The sequence below is a fragment of the Leptonychotes weddellii genome, chromosome 5, assembly GCF_054177405.1.
Source record: "Leptonychotes weddellii isolate Sample4059 chromosome 5, ASM5417740v2, whole genome shotgun sequence".
Lineage (NCBI taxonomy): Eukaryota > Metazoa > Chordata > Mammalia > Carnivora > Phocidae > Leptonychotes > Leptonychotes weddellii.
Window position 1 is genome coordinate 144,030,757 of NC_138373.1, and position 21,919 is coordinate 144,052,675.

Here is a 21,919-nt window from a genome sequence, read left to right on the forward strand (position 1 = left end):
TGTTGTTTCTGTGGCCTTCCACTTCAGTGGCTGTATAATACCACACTGAGTGTATGTACTGTAGAACCACTGTCCTATTTGCATTTGAGAGCCACTCAGTATATTACCACTGTTGAGGTGAACTGCAGCAATGCTCAATTAATGCATGGAGCTTTTTCTGTACAGTAAATTATTACAGATTTCTAAGAGTGGGGTTCTTGGCACAGAGGTAAAGAATGTTTTTATGGCTCTTAATTGGTATTACCTAATTGGTTTTCCAAAGAAGTCTATTAATTCCTGTCACCAATATGAGACTGTCAGCATTGGGTACACTCGTCTTGTTTTTGGCTGCTTTATAAAGGGAGCAAAAGTGTGTCCTTGTTGTTAACATCAGTTGGTAGATGGATGGAGAAGGCACATGAATCTATTCATGACTGACCTTGCCAGACTTCAAACCTCTATTACAACTGTCACATGAGTTAATGGTTCTCAGGGTAGTAGGTTTATACCTGGGGTTGTGACTTCCCATACTTTTGGTAGAAATTTATTAGTCTGCTTTTCTCCTGATTTTGAACCTTTTTGACATATACCCTTTTTTGAGTTATAATTTCTCCTGTATTAGCTCTTTACTTCATTTTGAAACAGTGTGACTATGAAAATGTTCCAACAACTGTGTTTACTCCTTTGGAATATGGTGCCTGTGGTCTTTCTGAGGAGAAAGCTGTGGAGACGTTTGGGGAAGAAAATATTGAGGTAAGTTATATTATTCTCTATGCCTGTGTTAAGTTACTGCTGCTTTTTGTTCAAAATTAAAAGTAACTTCAAGCATACAGAAAAGGTGAAAAATTGTACAAAGACCTTTCGTTAACCTATAAATTTGTTTTATACTTTTTATATTCTCCTTTTTCTCTCTCTGTATTTTTTTCCCTGCACCTTTTGAAAGGAAGTTAAATGCCCCTTTACTCCTAAATTCTTCAGGGTGTGTTTCCTGCGAACAGGGTATTTCTTTAGTAACCATGTTATAGTTACCACTTTTAGGAAGTTTAATGTTGATAGAATACTTGGATATAATCCACCTTCCGTTTTTCAGTCTTGTCAGCTGACCCAGTAATACTTCCTTCTGTTTTTTGAAACCGCTTTTACTGGTTCCTTTTATTATTAAAACAATATTGTTGGAAATATGGAAAATACAAAGAAGGAAGCTAAAACTTAACAACATTTCGACCACTCTCTTAGTGACAGTTGGGTGTTTTTGTACTGCTGTCCCCTTGTAACTGCCACAGTCAAGGAACAGGCACGTGGCACGGACTGTTTGTGTGTATACAATGCTATCCTAGAGGGACTGCTGCCTTAAGTCATTGAGGAGGAAAGTTTCCAGTAAAACTTTACAGACCAGATCTGTAAATCAGTAAGTTTTATGATAGAATAGCCTATTTTAAATCTCTTAATCTTTTTCTTATAATACGCATTAGCAGTAGCATGTAGTATCTTGGTCTGTAGTACCACATGAGTAGCATTTTCTGATTATAAAAATAGTATATCCTCATTGTAGGAAGTTTGAAAAATTAGGAAAATGTAAAAGAAATTGTAATTTATAACGAGATCACTACTATTAATATTTTGGCACATTTCCTTCTAGTCTCTTTATAAGTATTTATGTGTTTATATATTGTATATATATGTGTGTATGTATAATTGTAGGTACATATGTCTTAATTTTTTTTAAGTGTGATTAAGTTATGGGCAATTTTCTGTTCTATTTTACAGTTAATGTTAGGTCATGAGCATTTCACCCTAAAAACAGTGTTTTCAAAAGTGACTTATGTATTTTTGGATGCTATAAAATAATTTGTTAAGCCATACTTTTATTAGATTGTTTATAGTTTTTCATTATCATAAATAGAACATTGAACATCTTCATAATTCATTGTATTTCTCTGGTTATTTTCTGAAGATAGATTCCTATCAAAAGATTCTTACATTTTAAGGTTCTTTTTTTTTTTTTTTTTAAGATTTTATTTATTTATTTGACGGAGGGAGGCACAGCGAGAGAGGGAACACAAACAGGGGGAGTGGGAGAGGGAGAAGCAGGCTTCCCGCAGAGCAGGGAGCCCGATGCGGGACTCGATCCCAGGACGCTGGGATCATGACCTGAGCCGAAGGCAGATGCTTAACGATTGAGCCACCCAGGCACCCCACATTTTAAGGTTCTTAATATATATCTCATATTTCTTGACAGGCTTTGGCTTTCATTTTATTAGAATTTGCATTTTTCATTATAAAAGTAATGCATTTGGGGTATTACAGCATCAAAGAACACTTTATTATAATGGTTACATAATCAGTATGTTTTTAAAAGGTAGCCAACCATATATGTTTTGAATTGAGGCTAGCAGCTGGAGGCAGAAAAAAATCCCTGTAGTCACCCAGACTTAAGTTCACGAAGCATCAGTCAAGATACCTGCGTCCTCCCACCTCTCATCTTCCCTCCCTCCTGCCTTTCTCTTCTTCATTGCTGTTGGCGAATAATGCCAAAAGAGGAAATGTCTATGGAAGCATCAAGGAAGGAACTGGATAATTGCTATAATTGTTCCTGGCACTTCACTTGTTTCTTGCCCAAAGTTGTCATTCCTATGCAAGATAGTGTTGTGTTTTTTATTTCTTTTTTCTTTTGTTTTCTTGATGTAAGACAGCAAGTAATTACCTGGCTTCTTTCTCTCATTTGCTTGCTTTTTGTTGTTATTATTACTTAAGGTTTACTGTTCGGAGGTTGAGATATAATTAAGGGATGAGCTTATAGCAAAGGGGCCTGACAACAAGTTGAAGGTCATTTACCTTCTGACCAAAGTCCTACTTATTCCATGAATTTTATTGTTTAATGAAAGTCTAAGTATCAAAGAGCCTCCAATGTTTTTAATCCACAGCTGGTGTTTGTCAAACATACTTCTTAAGATAATGGGTCTTAAATTGTGTGTATATCTTCTCAGGTTTACCATAGTTACTTCTGGCCGTTGGAGTGGACGATTCCATCAAGAGATAGCAACAAATGTTATGCAAAAGTAATCTGTAATATCAAAGACAATGTAAGTGAAATCCTCATTGAATCCTTTTTTCCAGTAATTTCATTTGTTTTTAATACGTAGTTCTATTTTGATCACATGATGGACATAGCATTCCTTTAGTATTTTACGTGTTGGTCTTCCCAGCCGCGTGGACACGGTCTGAGGGCAAGGGTCATGGTGATACCGCTTGGCCTGCACTCAGCGTCACCAGCACAGGGCTCCGCACGTGGCCGGTAGGCCCGCCGACCTTGCCAAGCGCAGACCACAGAGACAACGTAAGAACTGTGTATGTTCATAAAAGGGAAGCCATGAAGTCAGTGACTTCTAGAAATAACGAGAAGGTATAAAAGAACGGGAGGAACACACATTTGTGTCCTAAGCAGCTTTTCTCTAGTAAGAGAGAAGCCATCACAGAGGAAATTTATAACAGCTTATGTTTATTGAGCACTTACTATGTACCATTGCAGTACTTGGAGGCCTACATGTATTAACTTAGTTAATTCTTATACAATCTAATGAGCTAATGAGAAAGGTGTGTAATGGGAAGAGCTCTTCACTGGGTTCTGATTTAAGATTTCATTACCGGCTACTGCATGTAACACCAGTAACTGAAAGCCTGTGGGCAAACTCCTTGACCTCACAGAGCTTGTTTCCATACCTACAAAGTGATTGAAGACATGCTTGGTTTTCTGTCTTTTTTGGCTGCTATTCCCATGCTCAGAACACATGTATGCACACATACATACTTGTGAATTGACTCTGATGAGGACTGGTATTTTTAACTTAGCTGGGATCTTACTTTGAAAAAAAAAGGCCTGAGTAAAAATGTAAACCATGCCAAACAATCCATAATTAAAAGCCAAATAACCTCACGTTTTTTCTTATTTTGGGATTTGAATATAATTAAACCATGTATCCTATTGAGAAGCTACTGTCTCAGACAGTAGTGCAGGAAAACCTGGACCCTTTACGAAAAAGATCATCCCAGATGCATTTAATAAGTGAATATGCTAGGATGCAGTTGACGTAAAGAACGATTTTACGGAATTTTTGCTTTGCAGACGTAGGTTTTTATTGTTAGAAGTGTTTGAGTATACATTAGCCATCATTCTGCTGTAGACAGAAGGAGAAAATGTGATGTTCTGTCTCCCTCTAGCAAGAGCTAGTTCAGTTGCATGTTGCATGTAGCAATCAATGAAATCTCCACATTTTCCTTCAGACCAAGGAAATCTGTTTCATGTATACGCGGTTCATTTGTCTTTTTTTCAGTGTTGTGTCATTTGTTCAAATAATGCTTTCATTTTAAAGATTTTATTTATTTGAGAGAGAGAGAGCATGTGAGAGAGAAAGCAAGAGAGAGCACGAGCAGGGGGAGCAGCAGAAGCAGGCTTCCTGCAGAGCAGGGAGCCCTCCTCGGGGCTCGATCCCAGGACCCTGGGGTCATGACCTGAGCTGAAGGCAGATGCTTAACTACTGAGCCACCCAGGCGCCCCTCAAATAACACTTTTTAAATTTACTATGAAAAATGGTTTTCACTACGAATGAGCCCCATCTTAATTAAAATAGTTGAGGCCATAAGGAGGGTGATACTGTTTTCAATTATTTTAATAGACAAAGATAGTGTTAGAAAAGATGAATACTTGTCATTGTTATTCTGTCATGAGCAATCTCATGCAGAAGCATGCTTCTAGAACTTGACCATCCTTGGGGCATATGCTTTATTCATTTTGAGTCAGTCACTTCACAGTGTCTACCTGTGCTTGGTTTTTCCAGTGTTTATTGTCTACTAGGTTTTTATTCTTTTTGTATGCTGTGCTTCTTTTATATGAAATATTTAACATTTACAGGAAGATAGGGAAAGTACCCACTGTCCAGATTCAATGAATGTTAACATTTGGTGTGTTTGCTTCACCAAAGCTTTTCTCTAGTAAGAAAGAAACCATCACAGAGGAAATTTATAACAGCTTATGTTTACTGAGCACTTACTATGTATCATTGCAGTACTTAGAGGTCTTCATGTATTAACTTAGTTAATTCTTGTACAATCCTGTGAGGTGTGTACTCTTGTTATCCCGTCTGTTAATGAGGAAACTGAAGCACATGGAGGTTAAGTAATTGTGCTCAGCTCACTTATCTAGTTAATGGCAGAGTTGGAACTAATCACAGGCAGTGTAGATCCCATGCTCTTAAGCATTACCCTATGCCTGTGTAGTCTTTTGTATTCCTTCTCAATCCCATAGTCCTCACCCCTTGCCCCAGAGGTAACACTGTTTTGAAGTGAGTCCTCACCTGTTCATGTTTTTACGTTTGCTGCCTGTTATATATCCATAAACATTATGCATTGTGGTTTAAGAGTGGTATCCTCAGCTAAAAATAGAAGCCTGCAACTTTTTAGAAAATCTTTTTTTTGAGATCTATCCATATTATTAAATGTATATCTAGTATATTTTAAGTGCAGTGTGTTTGGTGCTCTATCCATACGCTAAACCCCTGATGGGCAGGATGAATAGTGTAAGAGTTCAAGGTGGAATATATTACAGTACTTCAGCAACAGGATGACCTTCCTGATTGTTCTCCAGGCAACGACTGAACCTTAGATAACGCTGTACACCCCGCAGCCTGAGGTGCCTTACCTGTGGTGAGGAGGTTGGACTAGGTAGTATAGCTCAGTCATGAAGTCTGAATGTTAGAATTCATCAGATTTCTCTGCCCTTGGTAGGTGGAGTCCGGGATTTAGAGTTTATTCAGAGTTGCCAACATTTTCCTGTTGATTTCAGAAAGGGTTTCAGATTGGAAGAATTTTAAGTCTAACTGTGCTGTCTACCCCCAAAGCCTTAGTTAAAATGATTTTTAAATTTAAATGATTGCTTTTATCTATTTTTTTTTCAATTTTTATTTTTTTAAGACTTGTTTATTTTAGAGAGTAAGAGAGTGGGTGGGGGGTGAATAGGGAGAGAGAGAAACCCAAGCAGATTCCACGCTGAGCGTAGAGCTCGATGTGGGGCTTGATCTCATGATGCCAAGATCATGACCTAAGCCAAAACCAAGAGTGGGATGCTTTAACCAACTGCGCCACCCAGGCACCCGTAGATTTTTACTTTTTTTAAGTAATCTCTACACTCAGCATGGGGCTCAAACTCAAAACCCCAAGATCAAGAGTTGCATGCTCTACCGACTGAGCCAGCCAGGCACCCCAAAATGACTGCTTTTAAATGTTACGGCTATCACAGGTAGTTTATCTAGAGCTTTTAGGCAACCAGATAGAGGAGATGAGGACAGAACTGCCCTTTGAAAACATGTTCCAGAACATTTTGGTGCTTATGGAATTGTAGACATGTTTGCTTTTAATGATTTTCTTCCTTGGTCAAGGCCAACTCTTGTCTCTCCCTTCTTGCTTGCTGTCACCACCACACTCTACTGGCCCATGTTGGAGTATCTGCAGCCTAAGTCACTTTTAGCAAGTGTTAATATAGGTCTTTGATAATTTCTGAACAGGGTTTTTAGAATAGACTACGTCTGTGTTCTAGGTTATAAAGGGGGAAAGAATCAGTATAACTGTTATTACTTTATTTTACATCTTAGGAACGTGTTGTGGGCTTCCACGTACTGGGTCCAAATGCTGGAGAAGTGACACAAGGCTTTGCAGCTGCCCTTAAGTGTGGACTGACCAAAAAGCAGCTGGACAGTACCATTGGAATCCACCCCGTCTGTGCAGAGGTGGGTCCCCTACACTTTAACAGCTCTGTTTAAAAGTGCACAACAGCACGTGGCTTGCAAGTGGCAAGTCCAGGACTCTGAAGTTAGTGTCTTTCTGCTATAGTTGAGCTACTTCTGTACCTCCTTACATTTTAATTCATGATGGAATACCTCAAAAGGAACCTTGTTTCTAGAAATGATTTTTCCTTTTTCAAATACCTTCGTTCCTGGTGTGAACTGGATAGTAGTTTCATGCTGATGGTAAAAATGATGGCAATGATTTATTTATAGAAATGTGCCTTAAATCTTTTATCATGTCTCCTAAATTATTTTCTCGGCAGTCAGTGACTAATGCCGTTCATACCCAGAAAGAGCTTCAATCCTATTATCCCAGAGCTACCTCAAGGCTAAATGATGTTGTCTCCCTCTTTAGTTTTGGTATCAAAGGATGAGATTTGAAAGTGATGCTTTTAAGAGATCAAGCAGAAATGACATGAGAAGTAGAAGTTGACTGCTCTGGGCCTCTGGGTGTCAGTGTTTCTTCATGCTTGTCTGGGATCATGCAAGAGTTGAATGTTGTCATGGTTACTGCGAAGCAGTCCTTGTAAACTAAAAGTGTGTCTACTTTGGAGACCGTGGTGAAGGTTGGGAGGAGGTAGCTCATATTAGACCAGCTTAGCTATGGAGTTGAAAATCGTAGCTGTTATCTGGCTGCCAGAGTCCGTGGTTTCCAGGGCGGGCGTGTGCTTACACACATGTGTGCGTGCTCATGCCCGATTTCATTCTACGGCCGGTTACCTGGTTGGTCTCTGTTCTTTTTGCCCTTGCACAGCTGAACTCTTTGCCGAGTGTGTGAAATGTCAACTTCAAGGCCTGGAAAAATGTTTTTTTCTTTCTGCTTTGCCTTTTCTATGATTAGGGATAGGGTCCTCCTCTGTGTTAATATGCACCTGGCTGGGATGGATGCATAAAATATTAACATGTTTAGTGACCAGGGCATTATTCCTAGAAAACTGCTGTGTTTGTGAAATAAACCTAAACTTCTAAAAGGATGACCCCCAAATTAAAAAGAATCCAGATGGAAGTTCTTAAAGAATGTACAATATATCTTTTTTTGTTCAGTGTAATGACTACCTGCCTAGGGAGGGAACCAACTAACTTCATTTTTTCAAAAACACGTTCAGTGAGATAAATAATAGAATATAATATGATGCTTTGAAAAGATCAAGCTGACGTAACCAAGTGCCACACACTGGGTGGCCTAACACAACAGAAGTTTATTCTCAAGTAGTTCTGGAGGCTGGAAGTCTGAAATCAAGGTGTTAGCAGGGCCACGCTCCCTCCCAGGGCTCTCGAGAAGAATCTTGCCTGGCCTTTCCAACTCTTGGTGGTCGCTGGCCGCCCTTGGCTGTCCTTGGCTCAGTCCTGCATCGCTGCAGTCTCTGCTTCTGTCTTCATGTGCACAGCCTTGCATCCTGTGTGTCTGTGTCTGGATTCACCTTGTTGGAAGAACATCAGTCATTGGATTAGGGCTCAAATCCAGCTGACCTTATCCAAATGAGGTCATGTTAACAGGGACCGGGGGTTAGGACTTGAGCATATCTTTCTGGGAGACAACCCACATCAGTGAGTGTATTTAAAACTTTAGAAGCCAGTCCGAGGTCCTTACAAACAACAGCACTCCTCTGGCATGGATGAAAAGATGACTTCTCAACTTGCGTATGTGAGTGTCTAACTTTTTAAATCTGAGTTTAGCTCTCGGTGGGCTGGTGAAAAGACTGCCTGCCCCCACCTGCGTGGTTGTGTTGTATTGTGGCCCAGCAGTGGTGAGTGGGATGGCATCTGGCAGGATGACTGTCAGCTGGGCAGAGAGATGCGCCGAAGAGCTAGGGCGTCTTCCCGAGGCCCCTGCCTACAGGGAGGTCAGCCAAAGGCCTGTTCTCCCTGGTGGACCTGGCACATTTGGGGACCTGGGTAAGCATTTGCTTCTATGCATCTCCATCTGTTGGTTCTCTTATGACTTTGAAGCTTGGAGGGTGAAAGTTGCACTGATTTGATAGGGCTTACAAAAATTTTTTTTTCTTCCCAAGCTGGTGGTTGATTAATGAGAGAAAAATCGGGTGCTCTGTCAGTCTGCGAACACATTTGTTGTGCAGTTGTGTGTGTAGCACTGTGCTGGGCACTTGTGGGGCTAGGGCAGGGATTTAAGATGAGATTAAGAGAGAGCAGGAGGCCGCTGAGTGAAGGACCAGTTGCAGTTCAGTGTGACAAGCCCCCAGATCAGGGTCCATCCAAAGTGGTGTCTGGAGTAGGGATGCCGGGGCAGGACGGGTGAGGAGGTAGTTCTTGTCTATGACGAGTAGAATGTTTTGGTGGTTAGCCAGTCAGAGGGATCACCAAAGACAAGGCTCTGGGAGAGATCCTGTTCCTTCATGGAACTGGAAGGCCCTCAGTACTGCTGTAGCTTGAAGGAGCCCAGAGAGAGGTGGAAAAATTATGCTAGAGAAGTAGGTAGGAAGGTCATGGCCTTGTAAACCAAGACAGGGTGTTTGGGCTTTATCCTGGGGGCACTGGAGTTCGGCTGAGAGAAGGTCAGCGCAGGGGGTAACGTGATCAGATGCACCGTGGAGAGAAATCCCTGGCTGCGTTGTGGTATTGGACCTGGACCCAAGCGGGCACATCCGGAAGTAAGAGAGAAGATGGTGCTGGCAGTGGACATCAAGAGACCTTGATACATTTGGGAGGGAAATAGGAGGTGGCTTCATGTGCTTGCCAACTGACGGCAAGTGGAAGAGGGAAGAAGTGGGAGTGACTCACAGCTGTGGCTTGAAGCAGCAAGAGCAGGTTCCAGGGGCGTGATGCTGACCACGGTGCTGACGTTCATCAGGCCTTCCTTGTGTGTCAGGCAGTCTGCTCTCTGCCAGGTCCTTAAAAGAATTCCCCCCTTGGGGGGGAGGGGCAGTCGGAGCTCCACTTGACAGATGGGGAAATGGAGGACAGGGAGGTTGAATAACTCGTCCATGGTTCTCCAGCTTGGAACTGGCAGAACCAGGATTCAGACCTGACCAGTCTGGCACCCGAGACACCACCGTGCAGACGATACTCCACTTGTGTGTCCTTCCATGGTATTGGACATAGGACTTAAAAAAAAATGGAAGTGATTTCCTGGTGGCAGCACGAGTGTGTGGAGACACAGAGCTGGATTGTAATCTCAGCAAAAGCTCAGTGAGCCTGGCCCCAGTGCCCAGCTTTTTGGCGGCCTTAGTTTCCACATTAACTAAAACAGAGATGGTGCCAGAGTCATAGGGTCGGTGAGCAGTGCTGTGCAGAGAGTGTCTAGGCTGGGTTCTTACGGGGCTTTGCATTGTTAGAAGATGTGGTTTCACTCAAGGTCATCCTTACAGTATTTCTTCAGGGGGCTGGGGGCTGGGGTGGGAAGGGGTGCATATTTTGAAAAAGCTCCTCTTCTGGGCGCCTGGCTGGCTCAGTCAGAAGAGCATGTGACTCTTGATCTCAGGGTCATGAGTTCAAGCCACATGTTGGGTGTAGAAGTTACTTAAAAATAAAATCATAAAAAAAATTATTTGAAAACAGAAACAAGAAGAAAACAAAATAGTTCATCCATTTCTCCCATCCCCCACCCCTGCCTCTTGCAACCACCAGTCTGTTTTCTCTGTGAGTTTGTTTTTTTGTTGTTGTTTTTAAGATTTTATTTATTTATTAGAGAGAGAGTAAGCGAGAGAGAGCACAAGTGGCGGTGGTGGGGAGAGGGGCAGAGGGAGAAACAGACTCCCCCCATTGAGCAGGGAGCCTGATGTAGGACTCAATCCCAGGACCCTGGAATCGTGACCTGAGCTGAAGGCAGTCGCTTAACCAACTGAGCCACCCAGGCGCCCCAGGAGAGAGAATTTTAAGCAGACTCCACGCTGCCGTGGAGCCTGACTTGGGGCTCCATCTCATCACCTTGAGATCATGACCTGAGCCGAAATCTAGAGTCAGACACTTAACTGACTGAGCCACCCAGGCGTCCCAGGGTTCCTTTTCTATCCACATCTCCTACCAGTTCTATTTCTAAATTAATTCCTGAGAAATAAAACTTAAGCTTGTAAATTCAGAAGCCTGAAATTTGCTGTAATGTATTCGCTGGCTCTTTATGTTTTTTCCTTTATAAAAATTGAAGCCAGTGTGTTTGATGTTATTTTAAATTGCCCATGATATCATCCTAACACAGCTATTTTCATTATCATGTATAGTCTTTCTGTCCTTGTCCACAGTTGCACATTTTTTTAAACAAAGGAATTTTACTGCTTTTCAAAAGAGTTGTCATAGCTTACAGTGTCATCAGCATGAATTTAGGAGTGCTAATGAAAATGTTACAAAATTCAGTGTAAATTTTTTTTCTATTTTAGTAAAAAAGGACTAACTTTCAAGGATTTTTACATATCTTTGCTAACCTTTTTTTTTTTTTTTTTTAAGATTTTGTTTATTTGACAGAGAGAGACACAGCAAGAGAGGGAACACAAGCAGGGGGAGTGGGAGAAGGAGAAGCAGGCTTCCCGAGGAGCAGGGAGCCCGATGCGGGGCTTGATCCCAGGACCCTGGGATCATGACCTGAGCTGAAGGCAGACGCTTAATGACTGAGCCATCCAGGCGCCACTTTGCTAACCTATTTTTTTAAAATGTGAATCATTCATATTTTTTCTGGCTTCATAAAAATACTGTCCATTATTACTTGGGTCTGAATTTTTTAAGGTGTTGCTGATATATATATGTATATATATATATATATATACTGGTATATAAAAAATAAAAAGGCCTTTTGTCACTACTTTAAAGACTGAAATGGACCCAGGGCTTTTCTCAGTAATGTTCCTCTTTTACACAAAAAGTTTTTCTCCTTTTATTCAAAAGTAGTTTTGATGCTGATTCCTGTTGCTTTGACCTGCATAAGTCAAAGTGGCCTTGATTTCTTTGGTCTTTCCTCTTTATTGAAAGCCAGGAAACCAGTTATTTCTCAGGAATCAAGGGGGTAGCTGACCAAAAAGTGTGTCCAGGTGTGCTGACACAGATATGGGTACTCGATGAGTCTTGCTTCCCCCCGGGGACTCTCTCAAATAAGCCATGGCCTCCAGTCTCAGGAAGACACGTAGTGGCTGGAGAAGGGTCAGCCTGGGTGTAGGAGAGGACAGATGAACTCTACCGAAACTTACTGGTGTTTCCCTCCGGCCTACTTGGTGTGACCAGAAAGGTTTGGATTGAAATCTTAATTGTACTCAATAACCAAATATGCTTCTAAATTTAATGAATTGAACACAAAGCCCATTTACGTTTTCATGACTGGGCAGTATAGATGGACAGGTGGTGGTGGTGGTGTTTTGCTTCTAAAAACAGGTCTCTTCATTGCCGGTGCCCTGTGGTCATCATGGGTCAGCTGCAACTCTGTTTCCATGCTCCCTTCAGTCCAGGGCCCGACTGGTAGAAGCAGCCCCTTCCCAGGGCGTCTCTGGCTAAGTCGCAGAGGGGAAGGAGATGTAGGAGAGCACGCTAAACCCGTGCTCACGGGTTTCAGAAGCGACGCATCCTGCTTCCATACATGTCCCTGGCCAAAGCAAGCCCTGGGCCCCTCACATCTAACAGGGTGAAAGTGTATAATGTGTGGTCCACACAAAAGGTCTTCATGGGGCACTGTGTTTTGGAAACTAGCAAAAACCTCCCAGTAGTTCGGTCAGAGTTGTAAGACATGAATTAAGTATCAGTGTTAACATAAAGAGAGATCAGATATGACAGAAAAGAAGCTATGTAAGACCTCATAATTGATTGCTTCTCAGCAGGCCTGGAGATGGAAGAAGCGTTCATTGCAGATGCGTGGCCTGGCAGTGGCCCTCACTGAGCGGAGCTGGATTCAGGGAGAGGGAGGGGGCGAGTGCAGTCTTGGACAGGGTGAGTTTGAAGTGTCATCCAGGAAGAGGTGTTGGTTAGGTCTTGCTGGTGGAGAGTTCAGGAGGGACACAGTGGCTGGAGAGATGGTGCTTAAGAGGGAGAGGCAGACCGAGTGAGACGGCTAGCGCGAGGGTGTCTGAGGGGCAGAGCTGGGGTGGAGGCCTGGGGCAGCGCCTCCTGGCCTGAGTGATAGCACTGGTGCAGCATGCTGGAGTGGACAGCAGGCCCTGGGCCGCACAGCCTGCCCGCCCAGGGGCTCAGCGGCCACGAGCTGGGGGAGATGGGTGCTCAGCACAGCTCCGTGCCACGGCGGGAGTAGCCACGGTCCTTCTCGTGGGACAAGAAGAGGAAAGAGTTGTTAAAAGGGAGGTGAGGCAGATGACAAGAAGTGCTACAGAGGGTTGTGTGAAGGGAAGACTGCAAGGTGCCCTCTGGGTTCGGCAGCCAGAAGGTTCCCGATGACCCACAGGTGTGGCAGGGACCGAAGCCAGATTTCAGTGAAATGAGGAATCAGAATAGACCATGAGTACCAACAGCCTAAGATTTAGTCTGTAAAGAGGATAAGAGACGGTGGTGGTAGAGGTGATCATAAGGTCGAGGGAGAATTTTGGGGAGATTAATGCAGGGTGAGCCTGTTTAAAAGCCAAGAAGGAAGAACAATGGAAAAGGCAAGGTCAAGAATAAAAAGGGGTGGGTTCAGGTGATACATGAAATAAGAACGTGAGGGGCGGGATCCAGAGCCCAGCCTGGCAGGAGGAGGGGCTTAGAAGAGTGGGCTAGCCCCAGGTGGCAGGTGATGTAGGAAAAGCTGTTATCCTCTGGTTGCATTTCCTGGAGCTGGAAGAACTTCGATAACATTTTTGGTAATGTGACTGTGCTAGTGACAGTGTCGCTTAGCTTTTGTTTGTCTGAAATGTCTTCTTTTTGCTTTCTTCATGGAAGGAAGTTTTTGTTGACTGTAGAAGTCTAGGTTGACAGGTTTCTTCTCCCCCCCCCACCCCCCCCATTATTTAGCACTTTGAATCTGTGCCAGGCATCTGGGTTTTGTTGTCTTCCTTTAAATTGGACGGAGTTTTCTTGTGGTAGACACTTAATGTCCTGGTGGATCATTTGAGCCTTTGGAAGCTTGTTTTTAAGCTTTGTTAGGGTGGTCTAGAGTAGCTTTTACTCTGGGGCTAGTAATGCCTAGCCCTGTTTTTAGTTGTGGCTTTCTGGGGTCTCTCCTGATGGCTCCAGGGGCTCAGATAAGTCCCTTGACTGCAGTTGGTGCAAACGGGAACATTTCCCGGCCCTGAGTGAGTTCTGGTGCTGGTTCAGCTTTGATGGTACTTCTTTTCTGGCCTCCTGGGGTCCTGCCCCCCCACCCCCGGCCCGATTGCACAGCTTGGTATTCAGGCAGAGATGAGGGGACAGCTCTTTCTCTGGGTGGCTGCCTCCTCTTGGGAATTTGGCCCCACAAATCCCAGCCACCTCAGCCTCCCCAGTCTCCACTCTCTTTCTCCCAAGTCCCCGAGATGTCTGTGTTCTCTCTGGGCTGCGCCAGGATCTTTTAGATGCTTCTGGGTAGAAAGCCAGGACTGTTGAAGGCCACCTTGTTTCTCTTTTTTAGGCGATTGCCTGTTGTGCGGTGTCTAAAGTAGTTTCATGAGTTTTGTCCAAGGAGCTGGTTTGGTACCGATTACTCCATTAGATCAGGAATGAAAATCTGTTTCTAAATGTGTAGGAATATACGTTTTTAAAAATCTTGACAGTAGGCTTCCTATTTGGTAAAACTACGAAGATAAGCAACTGCTGGCTAGTTTACCATGCAGTAGACTTCTAGACTTTGGATTTTGCCCATAATTCGCAGTGCATTGCCTGCGCTGGTGTCCACAAGAAATTCTACGATAAGACAAGCCTGTGTTAGAATGAATCACTTGGGACTCGTGCTAAAAATGAGATTCTTGGGCTTACCCTAAATCTGCCGTATTAAGATCAGTATAATTTCTGTGTATTTTAATCTGTGAGTAGACTTTGTTCACTAAAGAATCATTGTTCTTGTGAATAGATGCTCTTGAGTAGTAGACAGTAAAACAGCCACCTGAAGATGTTAAGGCTCTAAGTCCACAAGCACCAGATGTTTGCAGGGATGTGACAGGAGGTGGACTCATCAGTCACTGCGGATGAGAGTATCTGTTGGTCTGGGACCTTGGGAATCCAGTCACAAAGAAGTGACACATAACCCTCCAACCCAGCAATTGTACCTCTAGCTGTGGGTGCAAGGAGACTGCTGGAATGTCCCAGAGCATATTGCAAATAGCGTATTAGTAATATAGGAGCCTGGATATGTAATTTGTAATATATATTCACTGTTGGAATAATTGGGTTCTGTAGTATACAGTGTATATGTAGTAGACTGTAGTTAATTGAATACTGTTCAGTGCAGAGTTGTACCCATATGGGTGAATGAGGTACAGAAATGCAGGATGGGGCCAAGGAAGCAGGTGTAAGGGGTACATATATCACTTTGCTGTTCAGAGGTAAAGTTTTTAAAAGCGCACAGAAGAAATGCAGGAAATGTAGAGGACTGGTAAGCACTGATTGAGGGGGGCTCTAACCACGTTTGTAATCCCCAAGCTGAGTAGGCACATGGGTGTTTGTAACAGTGTACTTTATACCTTCCTGCGTATCCAGAATATTTCACCATGCATTTCTTTTAGAGAATTGACGAGCAACCTGGGTGATACATTTAATGCTTTAATCACCCTCATGGTAATAAAGTTGATATAAGCTCAATTTTTTTCTCTTTTACCTTGGTTTTAAAATGTTTTTCCCCTTTTATCTGGAGAAGTGATATCCTTGGTCATATTACTTTTCTGTTGTATTCGTTTTAAGTAGTCCTCTAAGTCACTCTTGATAGGTAGGTGTGGTGTTGTCTGCACTGCTCGCTGTTAATTCATCTGCTCGGGTGTCTGAAAATCTCCTGCTCTCTCCTCCCCGCAGGTATTCACGACTCTGTCGGTGACCAAGCGCTCTGGGGGAAGCATCCTCCAGGCCGGCTGCTGAGGTTAAGCCCCCGTGTGGATGCTGCCGCCAGCATTCCGAACCACTGCCCTGTTTCCTTGCCCAAATCCAAGGGGAAGTTTTAGGAAGGGTCTTGGGCTTTGGCACATGCATGTCCTGTGCTCACAGCACCCAAGGCCCCTTTGGATCTCCTGGGTAGGAGGTGGTGAATGGAAGGCAGGCAGCGTCCCACTGGGGTCACCGTGACGGACTGGAACTGACATTCGGCAGTGCATCGGTGCGGTGCGTCCATGAAGTCACTGGCCTCAAGCCCGTGTGGTGGGCAGTGATGGAACAGCTGTCGAGCAGTTTGAGCATGACCTTCCCTTTCTGGGTTTGCTGATTCTCACTGTTAAGCTTTCTAATGTTGATTCTTTTTTCCTCTGAGGTAAATGAGACTAGAGATGAGACATGTTAGTAGTCGGGTTTTGTCCAAAAGTTAAGTCTTGGCTAGAGTATGCAAGTAAGGCGCCTGGTGCATGGTCCCTTGGAGGCTGCATGGGCTTGTCGCGCGCAAGAGAACTGTCCCAGGATTCCCGTATCCTGATCTCTGTGACCGTTGAGCAGGGTCTCCCTGATGAGTTCTGTGTCCAGAACAAGTACAGTTACGGTTGAATCTGGCCACATTTGCTCCATGTGCTACATCACCGACTATTATCAGTTGTAATTGTGTTTAGGAAAGGAGGTGTCTCCTTGGCCAGCCTGTTGGAAGTAATCCTCCGGTGCGTGGAATTCGCACTAGAGGAGGATTCCCACCAGGACTCATCAGGGAGGCAGAGGGGCACCTTAAATGGGGAAAAACAATAAATGTTGTCCTTTATATAGTTTATTGTGTTGGTCTAAGTGAGCTCTTTTGCAGTAAGAAACATTTAACTTGTGTAATACCTTTTTGGGGGGTAACTTTAGCTTTAAGCTAAAAACACAGACTATCACGGCCTTACTTTTCACGCGTGCTTTGTATCTGTCCCTTCCTACGAGCTACATTCATAGGAAAATAGGTCTTCCCACACTTATGATTTAACTCTTTTGTGGTAATTGCTTTTTTAAGGAAGCTATTAATGTCGTAAGTTATTATTTTTGACCACAGGTGGATGTGAAGGATTTTCATTTAAAAACCAAATGGTTTTGACTTTTTCTGTTGAATGAATGACTGGTGCTGGCGGAATTGTGGCTGAAGTGTTTATGCTCCATTAGCATTCCGACTTGTAGTGTGACAGAGAGGGATTAGCTCTGCAGTTCTAGATTTCTGTGTGAATGTGCTGACTACTCCAGGGTTACGTGTGGGCCACCTTGTCTCTCTTGAAGTTGGATTTGAAACTTGTGCTGTGGCCATCAGGCCTCCCGCCAGCAGGTCACCCCTCCCCTCAGCCCGGATTCTCAGCAGCAACGCCGAGTGGCTGATCTACAGTACATTTCTTGGTCACCTCAGGGAGCTTCTGCGTCTGCCTGGCACTTAGTCAGCCGTGCGCCTAAACCTGCCCCACACGGCTCTGCCTCACGCCCTCACCCACGCGGTTCTGTGAAGACAACGGGAAAGGAGAACGGGGGGAAACTGAGGCAGTTGACTGTGTTCAGTTTTATTTATTTTTTTAATAGTTTTTTCCTCCAAGCCTGCCAGTCTCAGAAGTTAGAACAATAGGCAGTGTGATATGTTTGTGCCTAATCATGTTGTGATTCTCTCTTCTTAGTGGAATGGGATGTTCGGCCCCCACAAGAAGGATTATACTTTATCGACTTGTCCTATTTAGATTCTGTAATTGCCCACTGTACTGAGATTTCATATTAAATTCTATGTATTTTGTTATATATCTTCTGGGAAAAAAAACAATGTGAAACATTAAAAGGTATTCATATCCACCCTGTGTGCCTTCTTACTGAGTGGTGGTCTCGGAATTCTTCGCATGAGTGCTGAATAGAGTTCGGGTTTCGTGTTGACGATGATGAGCACTCGCTGCTAAAGAAGCTTCATGGAGGGGTGCCTGGGTGGCTCAGTCGTTAAGCGTCTGCCTTCGGCTCAGGTCATGCAAGCCCCGCATCGGGCTCCCTGCTCGGCAGGAAGCCTGCTTCTCCCTCTCCCATTCCCCCTGCTTGTGTTCCCTCTCTCGCTGTGTCTCTCTCTGTCAAATAAATAAATAAAAAATCTTAAAAAAAAGCTTCATGGAGGTCGCTGAGCTTTACGTTTTTGTGTTGTTGGCTTTTCGGATTCCATTTTTCAGCTTATCCTGATTTGACCACTCGGTCTTGATCTTTAGGGCAGTAACCCCCCCCCCCCCCCGCCCAGGCTCCCTCCCAGCATTCCGGGTGCCCATTGCTGTGCGCCTCTGCCCACAGAGCGGTGTGTGGGTGTGTGCTCCCCCCTTCCCCTCTGGGGGTGGATCGACTGGTTCTTGCCGCTGCCAGCCTCTGGCCGAGTCAGGCACGGCGCAGCCCTTCTTCAGTTAGTGCTTAATGAATGCTGCCTGCCCTGCGCCTTTTAGTCACCCACGTGCACCTCATTTTCTTAGGCATCGGTTGTTGAGCAGAAACTCCTATTTTGTGTTAATTCTTAACCAAAAACCTTTCCAAAATCTTCCTGTTCCACCCCGAGTGATTGCAGAATGCTAGCAGTGTTAGCCAGCTGCGTGTTCGCCGCAGCCTGTGCCCGGCGCTGGCCGCCTTTGTCTTCGTCCTCCGTCCTTCGTCCTCAGGCCGCTCTCTCGGGAAGTGCTCCTGTCCCCACCCGGCTGTAGATGGAGAAACAGGCTGAGGTGGGAATCCTTGCTCGGGATGGCACAGCTAGACAGTGATGGAGCAAGTATTTGAAGCGAGGCCTAGGTCCGTGACTTCCCCGGGCCCCGCTCTTCGCCACCTTTCCATTCGGCCTCCTGTCCCCCTCTGACGAATGGGAGCTTTCAGAGCTGCTGGCCCATCGGGGGGACTCCCGGCTTTTCACATGCCGCAGTGCAGTGTTGTGGGCACGACTGATCAGTACTTCGTCTGCGTTGTTTTAGCACTTTTCCCGACTGGTTTTTACACGGCCAGTTTCTTGCCAGGCTGTGGCCAGGATGTTATTGGTCAAACTTCCCTCGCCCCAAGCCCTCAGCATTTTTCCAGAGGCCTCTAAATAGGCCCATAGTCTCCTGCCAGACAGCAGGCCTGTCACCTGCAGACCTCTGCTTTCATTTGCTCGTCTGCGCGCACCTGCTCTGTGCTCCAAATGCACTCTTCTCCTGACCTCCCTGCTCTGGATTGCCTCCACCAAGGATTGTGTCATACACTCCGTGGTACTCCGTGTTTTCTTAGAGCACTTTCGGTGTACTCCGCATGGAGATGGTATATGTGACTTGTGGTCTGTCTCTACCTCTCGGTGATCAGGGTTCTCCACCTCTGCCCCCCAGCTTCTAGGACAGGGCCCTGTGAGTGCACGAGAGCAAGTGCACTGCAGAGGCACCTGAAACATTCCTGTAATTGGCTTGGCTGGTGGAGCCTTAGCCCTGGATCAGGGCCTGTCAGAGATGGCCACTTTAGGGAGCCTGTTAATCTCTTCCTTTTACCTGGGGAACCTTTGATTCAAATGTTAATGAGAGTAGAAAGGGCAGGAACATAAAAACAGTCCACCTCAGCAGTGAGGAAAAAGACACATTAAACTGCTTTGAGATACCACTGCATTTCAGCCACGTAGCAGATTTCGAGTCTGACAGCAGCCAAATGTTGGCAAGGATGTGGCACAAATGGAACATTTATTTATTGCTGACAGGAGTGTAAATTAATTGGTACAGTCACTTTGGGAAACAGTTTGACATTACCCAGTACCAAGTTAAACGTGCATGTCCTGTTACCAAGCTGCTCCACACTCAGATACATACCCAGCACAAATGTACATCTATGCACCAGAAGGCACGTACGAGAATATTCATGGTGCTGTTAGGAACAGCAAAAGCCAAAACCTGGGAACAGCCCCAAGAGCCGTCAGACAACAATGGACACAGGAGTTGTGGTGTCTCCATGTAATAAGACTACAGCAGCAAAATGAGTGAAAAAGTCATGAAGGAATATGTACAGTGTGACTCCATTGCATACACAAACAGGCAAAATGAAGCTATATGTATGTATGTTTAGAGATAAAATTGGCATAGAACCATAAGGGAAAGCAAGAGAATGAAAATTCAAAATGAAGAATATGGAGTGTAAGCTGATGGTTGCCTAGGAAGGGATAAGAATGGAGGTGGGGTCAGGAAGGGGCACCTAGGAACTAAAGGTTTCTTTTTTTTAAAGATTTATTTATTTGAGAGAGAGCAGGAGCTGGGGGAGGGGCAGAGGGAGAGGGACAAGCAGACTCCCTGCTGAGCGCAGATTCCCAACATGGGACTCTCAGAGGCTTAACAAAAAAGTTGTTTCTTGAAACAGAATCTACTCCCTGTGAAGATGCTGTGAAGACTGTTGAAATGACAACAAAGCATTTGGAATATCACATAAACTTAGGTAATAACACAGTGGCAGAGTTTGAGAGAATTGACTCCTAATTTTGGAAGTTCTCCTGGGGGTAAAGAGCTACCAGATAGGGGTTCCTGGGTGGTTCAGTTGACACTTTATGTGTCAACTTGACTGGATCATGGGATGCCCAGATATTTGGCTAAACATTGTTTCTGGGTGTGGTGGGAGGGTGTTTCTGAAGGAAACCACTGAACTCTTGGTTTCAGGTCATGGTCTCAGGGTCATGAGATTGAGCCCCCCAGTGGGCTCTGTGCTGGGCATGAAGGCTGCTTGGGATTTTCTCTCTCCTTCTCCCTCTGCTCCTTCCCAGCCCCATGTGTGTGCTCTCTCTCTAAAAAAAAAAAAAAAAAATGCTGGGGCGCCTGGGTGGCTCAGTCGGTTAAGTGTCAGCCTTCGGCTCAGGTCATGATCCCAGGGTCCTGGGATCAAGCCCCACATCAGACTCCCTGCTCAGCAGGGAATCTGCTTCTCTCTCTCTCTCTCTCCCTCTGCCCCTCCCCACTGCTCGTTCTCTCTCTCTTTCAAATAAATAAAATCTTTAAAAAATAAATAAAAATTTAAAAAATGCTACCTGACAACATCTCATGCTACAAAGAAATCATTGGTGAAGGCAAGAGTCAACTGACGCAGCAAACTTCAGTATCTTAAGAAATCCCCACAGCCACCCCAACCTTCAGCAACCACCATCCTGATCAATCAGCAGCCAACATGGAGGCAAGACCCTCCACCAGCAAAAAGATTATGACTCGCTGAAAGCTCAGATGATAGCTGTTTTATCAATAAAATGTTTTTTAATTGAGGTGTGTACTTTGTTTTCTTTCTGACATAATGCTATTGCATACTTACAGTATAGTGTGAACATAACTTACATGCACTGAGAAACCAAAAATTTATTGATTCGCTGTATTGTGATAGTCACCGTATCTCAGTGGCTTGGAACCGGACCCGCAGTATCTCCGAGGTGTGCCCGAACACCGGAAGGCCTTTCCTGACCATCACTTACCACGATTCCATCCCTGATAGGAGATCCAGGAATGGGCAAAACATAAACTTAAGTTTTGGGGTAATTTGTGACACAGCATTAGATGATGGGAGTTGGAGAGGGAGGTCATAGAACGACAGGCCAGGTCTCTTCCCTTGAACCCACTTTAAATCAGATCACTCAACTTTTAATATTTCATAAGATTTTTTTTTTTAAAGATTTTATTTATTTATTTGAGAGACAGAGAGCACGAGAGGGAAGAGGGCAGAGGGAGAAGCAGACCCCCTGCTGAGCAGGGAGCCCGATGCGGGACTCGATCCCGGGACTCCAGGATCATGACCTGAGCCGAAGGCAGTCGCTTAACCAACTGAGCCACCCAGGCGCCCTCATAAGATTTTTTTATTTAGAAAAAGAAAAGAGCTGGGCGCCTGGGTGGCTCAGATGGTTAAGCGTCTGCCTTCGGCTCAGGTCATGATCCCAGGGTTCTGGGATCAAGTCCCGCATCGGGCTCCCTGCTCAGCGGGGAGCCTGCTTCTCCCTCTGACCCTGTCCCCTCTCTCTCTGACTTTCATGAATAAATAAAAATAAAAACATTTAAAAAAAAAAGAAAAAGAAAAGAGCTTTTTCTTTTTAAGTTTTTGAATTTGAAATTCCACTGCAAGGAAACAGCGTTTTCCTGCAGAACCTTTCCTGCTAATGCTCCATAGCGGTAGCACCATACACCGTCCTCTGGGCACTCCTGGGG

The 21,919-nt window shown here is 44.5% G+C and overlaps 1 protein-coding gene across 4 annotated transcripts in view; it reads left to right on the top strand.

Moving 5' to 3' along the window:
* The window catches only part of TXNRD1 (thioredoxin reductase 1), a 67,145-nt gene extending 49,569 nt beyond the window's left edge, over positions 1 to 17,576 (top strand). For all 4 annotated transcript variants that reach the window (XM_031035527.2, XM_031035529.2, XM_031035531.2 and 1 more), the window contains exons 11-14: positions 625 to 732; positions 2,967 to 3,062; positions 6,624 to 6,758; positions 15,660 to 17,576. In XM_031035527.2, the coding sequence (XP_030891387.1) occupies positions 625 to 732; positions 2,967 to 3,062; positions 6,624 to 6,758; positions 15,660 to 15,722 (402 nt within the window). In that variant the 3' untranslated portion in view covers positions 15,723 to 17,576. The remainder of the gene's footprint in view (positions 1 to 624; positions 733 to 2,966; positions 3,063 to 6,623; positions 6,759 to 15,659) is intronic.
* Positions 17,577 to 21,919: the final 4,343 nt, after the last annotated feature.